General features: G+C 43.4%; 1 protein-coding gene across 4 annotated transcripts in view; it reads right to left on the reverse strand.

Annotated features, from left to right (window-relative positions):
* Positions 1-1,084: 1,084 nt before the first annotated feature.
* Positions 1,085-17,495, reverse strand: part of Tmem144 (transmembrane protein 144) — a 32,914-nt gene continuing 16,503 nt past the window's right edge. For 3 of the 4 annotated variants that reach the window (XM_039102636.2, XM_006232517.5, XM_039102637.2), the window contains 7 exons: positions 16,889-16,970; positions 14,633-14,709; positions 12,495-12,613; positions 9,518-9,637; positions 8,322-8,419; positions 4,902-4,955; positions 1,085-2,655 (listed from right to left, as the gene is read on the reverse strand). In XM_039102636.2, the coding sequence (XP_038958564.1) occupies positions 2,572-2,655; positions 4,902-4,955; positions 8,322-8,419; positions 9,518-9,637; positions 12,495-12,613; positions 14,633-14,709; positions 16,889-16,970 (634 nt within the window). In that variant the 3' untranslated portion in view covers positions 1,085-2,571. 4 annotated transcript variants of the gene reach the window in all.

Below are 17,495 nucleotides of genomic sequence, written 5' to 3' on the forward strand. Positions count from 1 at the left end.
TTCATATATACATATGATATTTTGTATGTTATTCACCCTACATTCCTTCCACTAAGATCTAGCCCCCACCCACTACCCCTTCCCAACTTTGTGGCCTCGGGTATTTTTTTTAATAAAATTTCTGTTTTTTTCTTTTTTTTTTAATTTATTTAATACGTAATAATAATTCTTTGGTTTCCGGGCAAACATCCCCCTCCCCCCTCCCCTTCCTTATGGGTGTTCCCCTCCCAACCCTCCCCCCATTGCCGCCCTCCCCCCAACAGTCTAGTTCACTGGGGGTTCAGTCTTAGCAGGACCCAGGGATTCCCCTTCCACTGGTGCTCTTACTAGGATATTCATTGCTACCTATGAGGTCAGAGTCCAGGGTCAGTCCATGCATAGTCTTTAGGTAGTGGCTTAGTCCCTGGAAGCTCTGGTTGCTTGGCATTGTTGTACATATGGGGTCTCGAGCCCCTTCAAGCTCTTCCAGTTCTTTCTCTGATTCCTTCAACGGGGGTCCTATTCTCAGTTTAGTGGTTTGCTGCTGGCATTCGCCTCTGTATTTGCTGTATTCTGGCTGTGTCTCTCAGGAGAGATCTACATCCGGCTCCTGTCGGTCTGCACTTCTTTGCTTCATCAATCTTGTCTAATTGGGTGGCTGTATATGTATGGGCCACATGTGGGGCAGGCTCTGAATGGGTGTTCCTTCAGTCTCTGTTTTAATCTTTGCCTCTCTCTTCCCTGCCAAGGGTATTCTTGTTCCCCTTTTAGAGAAGGAGTGAAGCATTCACATTTTGATCATCCGTCTTGAGTTTCATTTGTTCTAGGCATCTAGGGTAATTCAAGCATTTGGGCTAATAGCCACTTATCAGTGAGTGCATACCATGTATGTCTTTCTGTGTTTGGGTTAGCTCACTCAGGATGATATTTTCTTTTATTGTTTTTTTTCTCTGCCCCCATTTTCTCTGCCCCCATTTTCTTTTATTGTTTTTTTCTCTGCAAAATATTGTTTTTTGCCTTACTTCCTGTATAAAATTGGCAATCTCACAAAGAATTAAAGACTGCCCACCATGAAATTCTAAAATATATCTAAAGAAGAAAAAAATAGATTTTCTGTCATAAGTTTATTCAGAAGTTGTCATATCATCACAATTTAATGACATTTCAAGTAAAAACTGAAATAGGTAAAAGACATTATTATTATCAAATATTTGTGTGAGGAATCTGATGATTAGAAGGGACTCCAGTGATGTTTCTGATTTGGCAAGACAAAGTGTAACTGGGATGAGGGTGGTAAGTCCAGTAGTTTTTATAAGTTCTAAGATTTTCCTATCTGTAAACTTTGTTTCCCCTTGATTAACAAGTAGTAACAAATAGTAAACAAGCTTAGAGTGTTTGTCAGGCAAGGAGACATTTTTGAACATACTGCAGATTTAAACCCTGAACGACAGAATCCAAGACAGATACGATCATTAACCCTCTTTACAGGAAGCACACCATGTGGAGAGCTCAGTCCAAAGCCACATCACTCAAATGAACGTCCCAGGTCTAAGCGCAGGCAGGAGCAGGATGCTCTTCTGTTTCTCTCGCACAGCAAAGTGCCGCAGTGTCCGGAGGGAGCGGGCAAAAGGCACAGCCAAACCCCATTATTGTATTAAGGGTGCAGCGGCTATGGTAGTGACCAATGTGCTTGCAGGTTTTTTCCCTTAAAGAATCAAATCAATACACTTGCTACATTCCTTTGTCTCCTGGAAAGCAGTTGAAACAGGTTCAAAACAAACACTTCCAATTAAAATGATTTTTTTTTAAGTAACTGTGTTTAGGGACACACACACACACAAAATAGTTGTGCAGTCAAACAAGTCCGTTTCCTTTAAATTGAAACTGATGACCTACAATGTTTTATTTTAGCAACTCTGGAACCTGCACACACCTATGTGCCCTTGTGAATGTATGCATCGTATCACACGTATGTATGAGTGGTGGTGACTTGCTCTCTGAGGATCAGTTTTATCTGGAGTAATTACCAAAACATTTTGAGCTGAGAAGGTCAGGCAATGTAAAGACTTGAGCAATATTAAAGTACTAATTTTTGGCTGGAACTAATGAGCTGGCCTTTTAAACATTCAGGTAGCAACTGTGACATTTACTTTTTCCAGCAAAGGGGCCGCTAGCTTTGAATTTAAATCCCCTCCCACATGGTATGCCTAGGTTCCTCCCCTCAACTGAGAAAGTATTGATTTTTGCCCCTCTTTATTAATAAATTATAAATTCGGATGGTAATTTCCTTTGTACAAAGCCCATCCTATTTTCTGGACTATAATATTGAGTAGACACTGATAAAGCCAGCACCGGCAGACAGGATGATCCAAAAATGCAGCCACCCCGCGAGGTCCAGCCTTCGTCAACAGCTTATTGGAAGGAGTTTTCATCCGTGCTGAGCTGGAACATGGTCTCCCTTCCTTCTCACATTTGTGGGGTAAACAGTCATTTGTCCATTCGTTCCCAGTGGCAGAGATCCACTGTAGTAGCTTGTGCGGCAGAGGCCTCCTCCTAGCCGCCGCTGCCATCTGCTGCTCTTGCTGTGAATAGCTAAATTTTAGAAAACGCGGTGCACAAGGCCCCCGCCAAGATGATGCAGAAGGCAAGCATCAGTAGTAAGTAGTTCTGGAGACCCTGAGTAATAAAAGCAAGAATGGTTGCATTGACTAAAGCTTGAATCAAATTTGAATTTGCAACATGTATATTTTAAAAAAGACTGTCATGGATCCCAGATCTTTGCTGCATCATATGCTCTGGCTATTGGTATGTTGGCCTGCCCCCTCCGCCCCTTCTTTTTGTCCTCTCCTGGCTCCTGAGAAAACAATAGCCTTTCTAATTCATGCACTGAATAAGCATACGTGAGCACCGTCAGTCCACACCCTGAGAAACAAAGGAAAGGGACATTGCAGACGAAGACAGGTTGAGGGCTTTTAACAAGCAACTACTACATTGTTTGTGCATGTGTTCTTGGACTCTTCAAGGAACTGGCTTGGAGAGTGGAGCTGGGTTTCCGATCATTAGGTGTTGCACAAGAAAATGGGAGAAGCAAGGTGAGATTACTAGAGGAAAGAATTTTATGTTGTTCTTAGGAAGTATGGCTGTTCCCAGGCTGGTTTCAGTATGCAGGGAGCAAGCACAGGTGGGAGCATGAAAGTGAGTGTGGTGGTTCGAATGAATGAATAGCCCTCATGGACCCATCGGGAGTGACACTGGTAGGAGGTGTGGCTTTGCTGGAGGAGGTGTGACTTCACTGGGGGCGGGTCTTAAGGTCTCAGAGGCTCAAGCCACACCCAGTGTGGCAGTCCCCTTCCTGCTGCTTATAGATCCAGATGTAGAACTCTCAGCTCCTTTCCAGCACCATGTCTGCTTGTGTGCCGCCGTGGCTCTCACCATGCTGATAATGGACTAAGCTCCAGTTAACCGTGCTCCTTTGCTGTGGTCATGGTGTCTCTTCACAGCAATAAAATCCCAAGACAGTGGGGATGCGGGGGAACGGCCTGCTGTGTATTCAAAAGCCTATAGGTCTTAATTTTTCGAGAAATAAGAAGGTATTAAAGGAGCAGGAAGATGTAGGTGTTGAAATGTTAGATCTGCGTTCTGGAAAGTCTACACTTCTTTTGGAGGAATGTGAAATAGGTGGGAGGGGGCAGAATGAATGTAAGGAGACCCTAGTCTTTGAAAAAGATGGGACACCGATGGCATGATGGAGACAGGTCTAAAGAGATGGAGAGAGGTGTGAGCTTTTGCTACTGTGTGTGACATGAGCAGCCTCCTCTTAATGCAGCTCAGTCACCGTCTGAGTCACCGCCTGAGTCTCAAAGAAATACCTTCCTGCCGTAAGCAGACATATTTTATTTCCATGAGATCTATCTTCAGGGGTACGCATAGATCTATTTCAATAGCTCCCTCCTGAGATTAAACCCCCAAACACTGAGAAACAACAATCTCCTGTCCCTGAGCAGGCTTTCTGGACAACGTCTTTGCCCCTTAAGTCATTTTCCACATAGAATGGTTCCCAGGCATCCTCTTTGTCTTGGCTGTTCCTTCTGAAGGACTGTAGTAGTGGTCACTCACCCCTTCATAGAGATAGACTTTGGACACTATAAGGAAGATCTGCCCACTCCAAAGTAAAACCAGGATAATGCCTTACTAATTCTAGATACGCATCCCACCTTAGTGGCCTTGTCACCGAGGCTAGGCTGGGTAGCCAGGGAGTCCCAGGGACACAGCATCCCATTTAAAAACTATTTCTAAGAGTTAGTAATTACCCTTAACATGTAATTCAAAGACTTAAATTTTACATTAAATTCAAATTAATGTTTGAATACATTAATTTGTCTCTGATCAGAGCTTTGTAAGGTGGGCCTAGGCCAGGTAAGCTGTCTGACTTGCCGAGACCCTCAGTACTAGAAACTGTATCCAATTCTCTCCTAGTGCAGTCCAGCACCCGGAGCTGCCGGGGCGGGGGGCAGCTTCTGCTGTACACACTCCCATATATGTGAGTCCCACACTTGTGCTTTAGGTCTCCTAAAATCCTTGTCTTGGTTTTCACAAGTCTTAAACTAGTACTACTAGTACTAGTTCAGAACAGGCCCTCAGTAACTTTTTTTAAAGAAGAAATATATATTCACAGCCTCTCCAGATGGACTTAGTGAATTAGAAGTAAGTTGATGCAATTAAATTTAAAATCTGAGCCTTTGGTTATTAAGTGCCGTACACCTGACTGTGGGAGCACTTGGCTAAGCCCCATCCCATCTCATAACAGAAGAATGATGTTCTCATGGGGTCTGCTAACCCTTTGAATATAAGTATCTATCCATAGTTCTCAATTTCCTAAAGGAGATGGAGATTCTGGGACAGCCATCATTTCTTATCCTTACCTGTATTTCCTTGAACATGAAGATTCCCCAAAGTGCAGCAATAAGTCCAGGACCCTTAAATTTAAAAAATGTTAATTTTATTAAATTTTTTAAATATAATTGCACCCTAGAAAAATACAGTAAGCTACAAGCAACATGAATTCTTTTGGGGGTGAGGGGGAACCCTTTAGCTTCACAAAGATCCAAAAATTCTTTTTTGTTTCTTTGTTTCTTTTTTGCTGTTTTGTCTTCACAGTCATTATTGCTATTATTTTGATGATACTGTAATATTTTATCACATTAAACAATTTTATTTCATGTGATGTGCTTGTGATAAACTCTTCTAGTCAGGCCCTGTAGTGTGGCTGTGTAGTCCTGGATACCTGGGGAGCTAAGGCAGGAGGACTGAAAGTTGATGGCTGGCCAGGGTTAAAGACTGAGTTCAAGGGGTTGGGGATTTAGCTCAGTGGTAGAGTGCTTGCCTAGGAAGCGCAAGGCCCTGGGTTCGGTCCCCAGCTCCGAAAAAAAGAACCAAAAAAAAAAAAAAAAAAAAAAGACTGAGTTCAAAGCCAGCCTGGCTAGCCTTGCAAAACTGTCTAAAAAGGTAGAGCAGTGTTTGAAGGGGAGGAGCTACACCTCACTGTACAGCGCTTCCCTCATGTGTGGGAAGTCCTGGTTTTAAACCTAAATACAGAAACAAAACAAAACAAAAAACCCAACAAAAACAAACCGAACAACAAACCAAAAAACAGAAGAGAAACAACCTTCTTCTCTTAAAATAAACACATAGCTTGTTTCTCTCTTGATGTACTTCCTAGACACATAAAGAGAGACAGACAGGATAAAGTATATGAAGACGCCTCATGTTTTCCCAGCACTAGCTCCATGATCTCATCTCCTCAACGAAGTAAGGGCGTCTTTGACAGACAATGGCAGTACCAGGCCCCCGTGTAGACCAAAGAACTCTGTCTCACACTGAACCCAAAGGGACACTAAAGGTAGCTACATACAAAAAACGAACCATGTAAGCAAGCAGAGCGAGTCCCTGGAGGCAAGGACAAGAGTGAAAAAAGTATACAAAATGGGAAATGAGAAGAAACGAGGAAAGGCACGTGTCTATCATCTGAAAATGGGAAGCTGTTCCGATCTGGTCTGAATATTTTTCACCAGCAAGGCAAACAGTGGAGTTGGCTTAGCTGTGCTGTCTGTGAAGACGACAGACCAGAGCAGAATTTTAATGACTCCTCTTCAAGCCCTGCAGGGACTCTGGAAGAGCTTCAATAAACAATTCCACAGTGTTCTCTCTCCCGGCGCTACTCCCACTGTCTACAGGGCTGGCCCAATAAAGTTTGACTCCACTGCTTCTAGCATGTCAGGGAAGCAGTAAAAATGCCTTGTTCTCCATTTATCACCGTCTGCGAAGTCAGCATCAAAGGGGCCAGAGAAATAGGTCAAAGGAACCGCCTTACATCAGATTTGCAAAGTGCTGATCCCAGGAGTCCAACTCAAATGAAGCACGCGCACGCCTGGCGAGGGTGGGCAGAAACACCAATATTACACTAGTTCCTCACCGCGCTTTATCCTCTTCATTCTGAAAATGAATTTCCCTCCACAGAAGAAAGGACCATCGGGCGCCACTGGTCTCTGAAGCCTCCGACCTGATGACTGTTTTAATCGCCCCGTAAACCTTGCTCTGAGCACTGCTGTGAGGATATACGTGGTTTTAGGAGTGATACTGGGCTAACGTATTGTACAGCCCAGGCGAAGGAGAGCCATGGAGAGGGAGACCATTTCACAGCAGCGCCAACGGCTTGGGACGCTTGAACTGAGTATTGTCCTTTTGTAAAATAATACAAGTTGGCCTCCGAGTCAGCCTTTGAAAGGGAACGTGGGTTTGCTGCTGTCTTAGGAAGACAACCTGAAGTGCTTAGCGTGGTGCCTGATACATAGATACTAATAGTGAAAAGGGAACGAAACCTGAATGAGATATTTAGTTTTAGAATTGCCAGGGCAGAAAGGAAACGGAGAGAGGGGATCCATGCACTGGGGAATGGGGTCTTCCTTCCTCCTTCCTCTCTTCCTTTCTTCTGTAAAGACTTTGATTCTGTCGAGACTTGCAGAGTAAGGCATTTCCCTTTCATGCCAACATGTAAGCTTTTTAAACAACAACAAAAAAAAACCCACTTAGAGTTTACTTGAATTTAGTTCGCTCGCACGCTGTGTGAGCCAGGCTTGGTGAGGCATAGTTGTGATTTCTAACATTCTGGAGGCTAATGCAGGAGGATTTTAAATTTGAGACCAGCTTGGGCTAGCTACAAAGACACCGTCTTGGAAACAAACAAAATATTGTTTGAAGCCCACACCAAGCCTTTATGAAATCTGTTTTAGACTAGTTTTTTTAAGGTTTACACAGGTGTGGTACTAAATGACTTAAGGAAGGAATGTCTGTGATGACTATTTAGGGATCAGGAGAACGACTGGTCAGAAGAGAGGAACACAGGGGTGGAGGCTCAACAGGCGAGGCCCCTGATTGCTCTGGCTGAGGACCCGAGCTCTGTTCCCAACGTCTATGTTGCACAGCTCACAACTGCCTGCAACTCCAGCTCCAGGAGGATCTGTACTCAGGAACACGTGCATAAACATAATTACATATAATAGTGATAAGATCCTTAAGGAAAATGCATATATACACACACACATATATACATACATATATAATATATGTATACATACACATACATATAAAAGTATACACATATACTTTTTCACTCTTGCCATGGCCTCCAGGGACTCCCATTGCTTGCTTACATGGTTTTATTTTTATATATAGCTATAGAAGGAAAAGACCCGAGACTATCTAAGGTAATGATTAGCCGGGGGCCCACAGGATCTGTGGGAACTGTTCTCAGAAGTTCTGGTTTCCACCAGTTCTGTGATTCTGGCAGCACTCCTCTTGCTGGTGCCTCAGCTTCGTTATCTTGACAGTAGGGATGACTTTGGCATTACTTATGTTATGTCCGAATAAGCATTTTGGTTTTTGCTGTTCCCTGTGTTTCACATAATTAAGCCCTCCGAACCCACGGATGCAGACAGCAGTTCCTATGATTAATGTCATCATAATTTCTGCAAACTTCCTCAACCCAGAGACACACAGGGAGTGCCAAGAGGAGTTTGAAGAACTTTTTATCTCACATTACATTTATACAGTGTCACACAAATGAGCCTGAGAGAGTCATGAGTAGAAAATTATAATGTATCCCAGATGTCATTAGGTAAAACGACGGAAGGAAACATTTGGGGGGTGTAGAAAATTGGGCATTTGCAAACCTGTTAAAAAGAGCTTATAAACGTTTGCTTCTTAGCAACCAAATACATGTCGACTAGAGAGTGGCAATTTGTCTATTTCTAGTGTAAAAAGAACCCAGGAAACTGGCCACTTACAGCAGTGATGATGGGAAAGCTGATCACAGCGCTCAGTGAGTGGTTGGCTATGAACCAGCAGCAGGTGGCGATGGCCCACAGCACCCCTGACAGGAAGCCTGGAACACAAGGGAACATATGTGGGAGGCATGTGGTCCTCTGCTGAGGCCCTCCTACACCTCCTACACCAGGGAATGGGAAAGAAAGCACATGGATAAAAGCCTTCCTACAAACAACATTGGACTTTGAGCTAATGCTTCGTGGTCACTTTAGAAGGAGAATGATTCCTCTCCTCTCGGCTGCTGTGAGGACGATGATGAGTTATTCCCTTTTTGGACATTAAGGAGGAGCTGAGGTAGGGAGTGAGGAAGGGAGAGGGATTCAGCAAACACCACATTTGATACATCCTGCAGAGTGAGGTTGGGACTGGAACTGAGCTGGGAAGGACAGACTCCCATCCTCTAAGTGAGAACCCTAGCTAAGTAATCCGCAATGTTAACACCTCCAGGACCTAAATAAATACTACTGTTGCTTATCAACCAGAAACTCAAAATAATCAGATGCGTTATTTTACGTAAAAATATCTATTTGTGGACATTCATGCCATACTGAATTATGCTAAACTCTTTAATGAGAAACTCTTACTATAACAGTCAATGACTAAAGGATTACGACCCAAAACATACTTTCTGTTAACACTCCAGAAACTTTTTTTCCTTTTGAACTTTTTGGATAAACTACTTTTCTAAGTGATTTCAGACTCTTATCTCTTGATACTTCTCTCATTATAAATATAGGCACGGGGAGCTGGCTTGTAACACTAATCTTAAAACGGTAGAAAAAGAACTGATGACCCCAATAGAAGAGCCTTTAACAAAAGAAACATGGAAATTAATGTTTTGACAATTTAGGGTCTATACTAATATAATATCTTGTATACAGTTTCTTTCTTGCTTGCTTGCTTATTTATTTATTCATTTATTTATTCATTTATTTATTTTCAGTGCTTCCTATTTTATGGTGAACTGAGCCAGGACACTTAAGTCTCAGTCAGTCTCTCTCTCTCTCTCTCTCTCTCTCTCTCTCTCTCTCTTTCTCTCTCTCCCCTCCTCCCCATCTCTGAGGTCTCCCCCTCCCCTCTAATGATTATTCAAGTTCATTTAGTGGGCCTGGCACTTACACAGAACAATAAGATTTTTGTAGTTAGTACTCCTTACCTGGTAAGACTGCCTCTGGATACAGCTTTGGCCTACTTTTCATGGCTACACTGTAGGCCACAAAGTAGACTGTGCTTGTAAGGAAGATGCCACTGGAGTGCGCGAAAACGTAGTCTAAATCTGCAAACATGGATGACAAAATGCAAACACCATTTTAGCCACCTCAACATATTTTAATTTCTGAACATAAAGTAAACTCACAGAAACTAGCCTTAAATGTGCAGGACCATTCATTATACCTAATTATTCTGAATCCCCAACGCACTGTTTCGAATCTTAATAAACGGATTTAGAGTCCAGAAATGGTAAGTTAACTGTGGCGGGAGTCTATCAGGGATACGTTCCCTATAACCCTGGAAATCTCAGTAAGAAAACTGAAGAGTATCTGACGATGATGTCAAGCGGCCTTTCAAGAAGAAACAGGCATCCAGCCCTATTTTCACTATGGAGAGTAGCAACTGTGCTAAATCTTGATGTAGCCCAGAGGGAGAATGTGGATTAAAACTGGACACATGTGTCGCCAAACTCCAAGGTCTGCTGATCCACTCTGTGATCAGCACTTCTGTCGCAGATGACAGCTGAGCTGGAGGTCTTAAGTGTTGGAAGTTATTCCAAAGACAGCTTTGTCTAACTGCTTACAACAAACTAGTTTCAAGGTGGGGATGGGTTATGACACACAATGGTGGCCCATCCTGGGGACCCTAATATCACTGACAGCCTGAGCAGATGGCACTGTGCCACCCAGATGGGTGCACTGCAGGAGCTTGGCTAGGAAATCTACCTTGGAGTCAACGTTTCTTTCACCTACAGTCTTGACAAGGATGAGGGGTGTGCTCACGGAGGAAGACTTGAACAGCACGCCTATCTTTTCTTCTAAACCCAAAAATCACACTGTAGACCGTAGAAACAAAATCCATCCATCAATCCGCAAAAGGATGTCGTAACCGTGCTTTAAAAGCACAGACCACAAAGGCGAGTTCTTCCTCACTGATGTGGGGCTCTCGGAAACCTGCTTGATAGCTCTCCAACTTAATAGTTTTCAGCTGTGAACTGCAAAGGTGTCAGTTGCAATAGGGGCTAACCAGTTGGTTTTTGCAAAAGACCTTATAACAGAGCGCATGATACAGATGTGCTGTTAAACAAGACCAGGGGAAGGCCCGCTGAGGATTACTGTTTAACAAACTGGGATAAAGTCTGCTCCTGTCTACTGTATCATACAGAGTTGTAAGAACAACACCTAAGGGGTTGGGGATTTAGCTCAGTGGTAGAGCGCTTGCCTGGGAAGCGCAAGGCCCTGGGTTCGGTCCCCAGCTCCGAAAAAAAGAACCAAAAAAAAAAAAAAAAAAAAAGAACAACACCTAAAAACTCATTGTCTAGTGATAGGAAACGACAGTTGCGGGCATTGTTTATTATGTCCTAGGACCAGGAGGGAGGGGCTTTCTGCCTGAACAGTCAATTGTTATTATCTCTGTTCACTGACTTCTGGGACTGAATTGATTTCCCTTGTGGCCATTAGAACTCTGAGAGGCAAATTCATGGCTTATTTCAGGCAAGTGTACAAGTGTTCCACAAGTTGTCAAACTCTCTGTTGGTTCTGTTTTTTTCCCTATTTTTTTCTCTTTCCTTTGATTAAGTTTTCCTTTAATCATTATATTTTAGAAAGAAAAAAATCTAAAAATAATTTTGCATAAAAACCTTAAAATAGAGGAGGTCAGTAGAAGGTTCTAGTACTGCCCACAGAGCCAAGTACAGAAAGGATTAGGAGACAGCAGCTTCAAGATCATTGGTCAGTTCAAACCTCAACAACCACTCAAGTTCTCCCTGTGGGGACTCAACTGGCCTTGAGCATGTGACTTTCCTGTCTTATGTGCTTCTTAAGAGTTCTACATTTCAAACTTCTCTCTTATCTAGTTAACGAATCACATTGACTTTTTTTCTACGTCACATATCCATAAGTTCACTTTCTCCTTTTTGCTTCTTCCTTAAGAATGCTGTGTTTCCACGGAGTTACAAGACCCCCACAGAAGATCTTCTCATCTCCCTTCAGTTAACCCACAGTTGTTGCACAGAATGTTCAGTTTGCTTCTGAGATACTGATTTTAGAACTGGAGGCATATTATGCTGACCCTTTCAGATAGACCACTGTGTGCTTGAACAGGCTTATACTTTGACATTTAGTTGGTGTGTGTGCTATATCTTAACTTTTTATTTTATTTATTGGATATTTTAATTTACATCTCAAATGTTATCCTCCCCTTTCTCCCATCCAACCACCCACCCTCACCGCCTCTAAGCCTTCACATTCCCCTACACTGAGGGGTCCAGCCTTGGCAGGACCAAGAGCTTCTCCTCCCATTGGTGCCAACAAGGCCATCCTCTGCTACATATGCAGCTGGAGCCATGGGCCCTTCCATGTGTACTCTTTGGGTGGTGGTTTAGTCCCTGGGAACTCTGGTTGGTTGGTATTGTTATTCTTATGGGGTTACAAACCCCTTCAGCTCCTTCAGTCCTTTCTCCTCCAATGGGGACCCTGTTTTGAGTTCAATGATTGGCTGTGAGCATTTGCCTCTGCATTTGTTAGGCTCTGGCTGAGCCTCTCAGGAGACAGCTATATCAGGCTCCTGTCTACCTTAACTTTTTAAAAGCACCGAATACATGTCTTCCCAGAGGTCATGCTATTAACACTAATGGATCTTCATAATCTCTGAATTTTATTGGGAAGCTGGGAATGCCCTGCTGAGATCCCAGCAGTGGAAGTGAATCCTGACTGTATAGTTGATTCCATTTATATATTACAGATCCCAGGAAAATACTTCAATGTCCACTGTTACCTTTATTCCTGGTGCCTTCTAAGTCACCACTTACAAATGAAAAGACAAATGCACACAGCAGTGCTGACTTGATCATAGCTCTTTTTTTCTTGATCATAGCTCTTTTTTCTATTACTGGAACATGGGCAGGAAAGCTCCTCACTCACCATACTGGCTGGCGCCTGCGTATATGCTGTCATTCCTTTTGCTGTGATCCTTGATGTAAATGATTGGCACAAAGGTAGATCCATAGAGTATTCCAGATATTACCGCAAGGCTGCAGCCCCTTAAGAAACGAAAAGAAAATCACTGCGTATCTTGGCCAGAGGAGATGTGTTCTGCACGCAAATGGAACCACAAGTAAGGCTTTCTTCAGTTTTAAGCAGTTTAGCAGAAGCCCGACCTCTGATTTGGCCTCTGTGAGTCATGAAGAGAGAGGTGTAGCCTCAGCTGTCTGCCGTGTCATGGTGGAAGGACATGAAATGCGGAGGGCATAAGGAACCATTACTACAAATGGTCACTAGGCACGGGCTGGGAGGGTGGCTGCTGGGGTCACATGCTGTACAAATAAACTGATGTATGAGGCATCTGTGGATGGACATTATGGTTCAAGTTCCCCTCATGTTCCAAAAGCCTCATGGAACCAGGACAGACTATGGATGAATGCGTTTTTGTTTAGAATGGCCACAGAGACAGACTTGATTGTGATCGTGTCAAGAAGTGTTCACTGACTCTAAGGATCTGAATATTTTAGGTAAAAATAAAATTCCTTTATGAGAAAAAGTAATGTTTTATTTCAAACGCTGCCAACTCTTTGGCCTTGGGCCCTGCCCTGGTAGAATAGAAACTGGTGTTTGTGGTGGGTGGGGTGGTTGAGAGAGAAGATGGGAGCTTTAGGAAAGTCCCTCTATCTTCATACAAACAAGGACTTAAAGGAGAGAAGCCATTTTAGACGACTCCTGTCTTCAGAGCCTGGTGCCACAAGCCGGTAATCTCAGCGAGTGGAGGACTGCACGTTTGAAGCAGGTATGGGATACACACCAAGACTGTTGAAAAAATGAGCAAACCAAAACCAAAACCATAAAATAAATTAAAATCTCCCCTAAGCCTAAAAGCAAATTCCTGGTCAATTTTAGTAATTGTATTTAAGGACGTTTAAAGGACATGGGAATCCAGAGTTCTCTGTACAGGTTGGCATTCCCTGTGCACTGCAGGCCTCTGACTTGAATGAGGTGAAGACTCCCTGGCTCCAGACTGGCCCAAACGCATAGCTACGAAAAGATAACTTCTTTTTAGGTGGTATTTGGGATGGATCTCTTAAACACTAGGTGAACGTTTTAAGATACATCCTTTAGCAATATCCCCAGCCCCAAAATTCTCCCCCTTCACAAGTATTCTAGTACAGAAAGACATGCTTTGAGAGAAAATACGTGAAAATATTTTTAAAAATATCTTTAGGAAACTAGTTCACCCTGAATGTATCATAAAAATAACACGTTTTTCTTTTGCAGCTTGACTGATTTTTGTCTTTTTTACTAAATTCACTTATTTAGTCAAACATTTATTCTATGGCTTCTTTCCCACTATGAAGACAACTTATCCACTGCCTTTAGGTTGTAAGTGACAGAGTGTTTGGCTAGCATGCCCAGAACAAAACAAGCAACCACTTCAATGTCCTGTATCCGAAGACGTTATCACAGCCACAAAGTTCAAACAACCATGACTGTGAAAGGAAAACTGTGTGCTACAGTGTGTTTTAAATAGTTTGGCTCTCCAGGAAATAATAAAAAATAAACAAAAAGCAAGTTAAAAAAAAAACCAAACCACTAAACTCCCATACCCTAAAGTGAGATGGGCTTTTACGGCATCTCTTGAAGTGGTTATGGTGGAGACATGGGTTTAGGACTTACATAGGGACACAGTGTTTTATTATATTTGGCAACACATACCTGGGATCATAAAACAGTCACACAGGGAAGAAGAGTGGCAGCCCTAGGCTGACCAAATGGAGTGCACTATTTAACTAGACCATGAGTACTCACGACATGGGCTTTATGCAATTGCTTTACTTTTGGTACTAAAGTCCTACAAAATACAGTTGCTCTGGTCACTGTCTACTTGTGTGCCTCGAGGCATCTTCTGTACCCAAATCTCAGCAGAGTGTAAAGAACACTGTCTCCCAGGAGATGCAAGTGCAAGTTTTCAAGACCATTTTCTTCCTGGGATCGGATGAATTTCACATCTCTCTGGACCTTCTGTTTTAGAAAACACGAAACAACAGGAGAGAGAAGCCGCCTTGCCTTACACAATGCGGCGGTATGTGGTAGAAAGTCTGTCCACCCAGGAGGAATCCACAGTCAGGGCTTCGGTTCTGTTGATCACCTGTGGAAGTCATCAGAGAGACTCGAATACAAGGACCTTCAGCAGACAATTTCAGTGCCACACCAAGACTTCCAAGGTTTCCTCCCCTCTCAAACATGTATTAAACCAAGTACAAGTCACCTACTGGCTCCCGGGAGTTCAGTGTCACTGTTCTGATGCTTCCCCTCAAGTTTTCGACTTAAACATTTTTCACAGATTAATGTGTAGCTATTTGATAAATTTAGATTTCATGGTTCACTAGTGTATCTTAATAAACTGTAGAGAAATTAGACCCAGGAAAAACTCGGACTTTCTACAGTAGAATGCATAAAATCAATGAACATTTTCATGTCTCTTTTCTCTCAATAACATTGTTTTAATTTTTTTGTTTTGTTTTACTGAATTAAAATACTTCCAGTCACGTTTCAAAGTTAGGCTGATACTTTAGTTGAGGAAGATCTGTGAGACAAAGTTGAAGAAAATTTAACTTTTCTATTATTGACTGTAATTCTCTGTGCCCTCCGGCTGACCATGTTCTTGGAGTGCATAAGGAGAGAGATCTGAATTCACTGTCCCTGCTGAGTCAGGTTTCCCACTCTAATGCTCATATATCTTTAATCTTGGTTGTTTGTACTCCTCGACCTGGCTTAGAAGATCTAGTAGGCCTCTTCCCAAGGTTTTATTTTATTTTATTTTATTTTATTGTTTATTAACTTTGTTCCTTCATTCACAGTGTGGTTAACTGCAAGGCAGCATCCAGATCCCTGGATCGGGTAAGAAGGATAAGAGCTTCCTCTCAGGGCCAAATTATCTTTTCTTGAAGCACACAGCCCTTACAGATGCCCAGGAATCAATGTCCCTCTTCTCGATTTCTTTTTAGGTCAATTTAATGAAGGTATTAGCCATCTCAGTCGATTGAAGAAAAGGGAAGGGGAGGGGGCAGAATCATGGCACAGTGGGGAAGCTGCTAGGGAGACAAAGCCTGTGGGTGCGGGCATGAGTGTGGGGTGGGCATGGGTGTGGGTGTGGGCATGAGTGTGGGTGTGGGTGTGGGCATGAGTGTGGGTGTGGGTGTGGGTGGGCATGAGTGTGGGGTGGGTGTGGGTATGAGTGTGGGCGTGGGTATGGGTATGAGTATGGGATGGGTGTGGGTGTGGGTGCGGGTATGAGTGTGGGATGAGTGTGTGTGTGGGTGTGAGTGTGGGTGTGGGTGTGGGCTCAGGGGGAGAAGGGCTGGGACTGAAGGACTGCACTGGGTTCCTGGCAACGCGGACTCCATTTTATGTAAACCTTGCAATGCGACCCTGGACAATGTCATGTCTCTTTAAGGTTGGCTCTGTTTAACACTGATGGTCTATTCCTGACCAACATATATTCTTCATGGTCAAAACAGTGTCTCCTTGTATTTTTCTGTCATTGCCATTAATCAAAACATGATAAAGACAAAACCAGAGATGAAAAAAAAATCCAGTCTATTTCCTACTGCGCATGGTCTCCCCGGAGCATGGATGCACTGGAGCATCATTAGCTCCCTTTGCCCATTCCTTGGTCTATCTCCTCCTCAGCCTCCTCCTTTCAATTCCCAAGCTACTCTCTCATCTCTGCAGGGCTGTGCAAGCCCCCAATGGATCCTCAATGAAACTACCATTGTATACCTTATAGAGATCTATGGTCAAAAAAGCCTCATGGCTGGGAAGGGGCGTCACTATGGAAACCTGACACACTTCTGATAAATGAGCTGAACTACTTTTATAGCCATGAGCGATGGAAAAGACCACCTTCTCTCATGTGGGTCAGAGTCAATGTTTGTCTTTGCATCCTGGTAGTATGAATGAAATGGTCTCTGTCGGCCCACAGGAAGTGTCACTATTAGGTGTGGCCTTGTTGGAGGAAGTGTGTCGTTGGGGACGGATGTCAAGAAGTTTCAGGAGCTCAAGCCAGGCCCAGCATTCCTATCTCTTTCTGCCACCAGCCCATCCAGATGTAGAACTGCTGGCTACCTCCCTAGACCACGTCTGCCTGCATGCCGCCACGCTTTCTGCCATAACAATGATAGGCTAAACCTCTGAACTGTAAGGCAGCCCCAACTGTGCTTTCTTTTATGGGTTGCGGTGGTCACAGTGTCTCTTCACAGGAATAGAAACCCCAAGACACATCCCGACCTTATATTTCAAATCAAGTCGTCCCACACCATACTCACGGGTTCTGTCATCAGCGGTGTGGTGTCCGTGCTGCCTGGGTTATTTGGAATTTCACTTTTGACGAACAAAAATGTGAGCGCACTGCAGGAAAACACATTCCAGTGAGGTTGACTGGGACACGACTGCTTTGTTTTTGTTTTGTATCAAGCTACCCGATTTTTAAAGGAAAACAAAACTTAAATCCAGTCCTGATGATGGAATTACTTCCGGTGGGGAAGTCTCTTCAACACCCCATTCTCCTTGGTGTCTTTTATCTGGCAGGGTAAAGGACACCCTGAGTTTGGGTAACTTTGACATCACACCGGTGAAAGTGAAAGTGGAACCACCCTGAAGCAACCGCCAAAAACTTAACAAGATCTTGTTGGACAGCTGTACAAGATGGCCGCTTCTACATGACAGTCACAGTTGTGATAGAGGACACTCTTCCTGGAGGAGAAATTAGGAAGGTGATGTCTCCTAACCCATGAGTGCCTGGGACCCTATCACTTGGGAGATCAACAGAGGAGGACCACAGTTCAGTGCTTTGCATTCTAGGGCAGCACAAGCTCTGTAGCAAGACCTTGTCTTCACAACTCAGTGACAGAGAGGATGGAGTTTATGAGGTGA

The sequence above is a fragment of the Rattus norvegicus genome, chromosome 2 (assembly GCF_036323735.1).
Source record: "Rattus norvegicus strain BN/NHsdMcwi chromosome 2, GRCr8, whole genome shotgun sequence".
In the NCBI taxonomy this organism is placed as follows: Eukaryota; Metazoa; Chordata; class Mammalia; order Rodentia; family Muridae; genus Rattus; species Rattus norvegicus.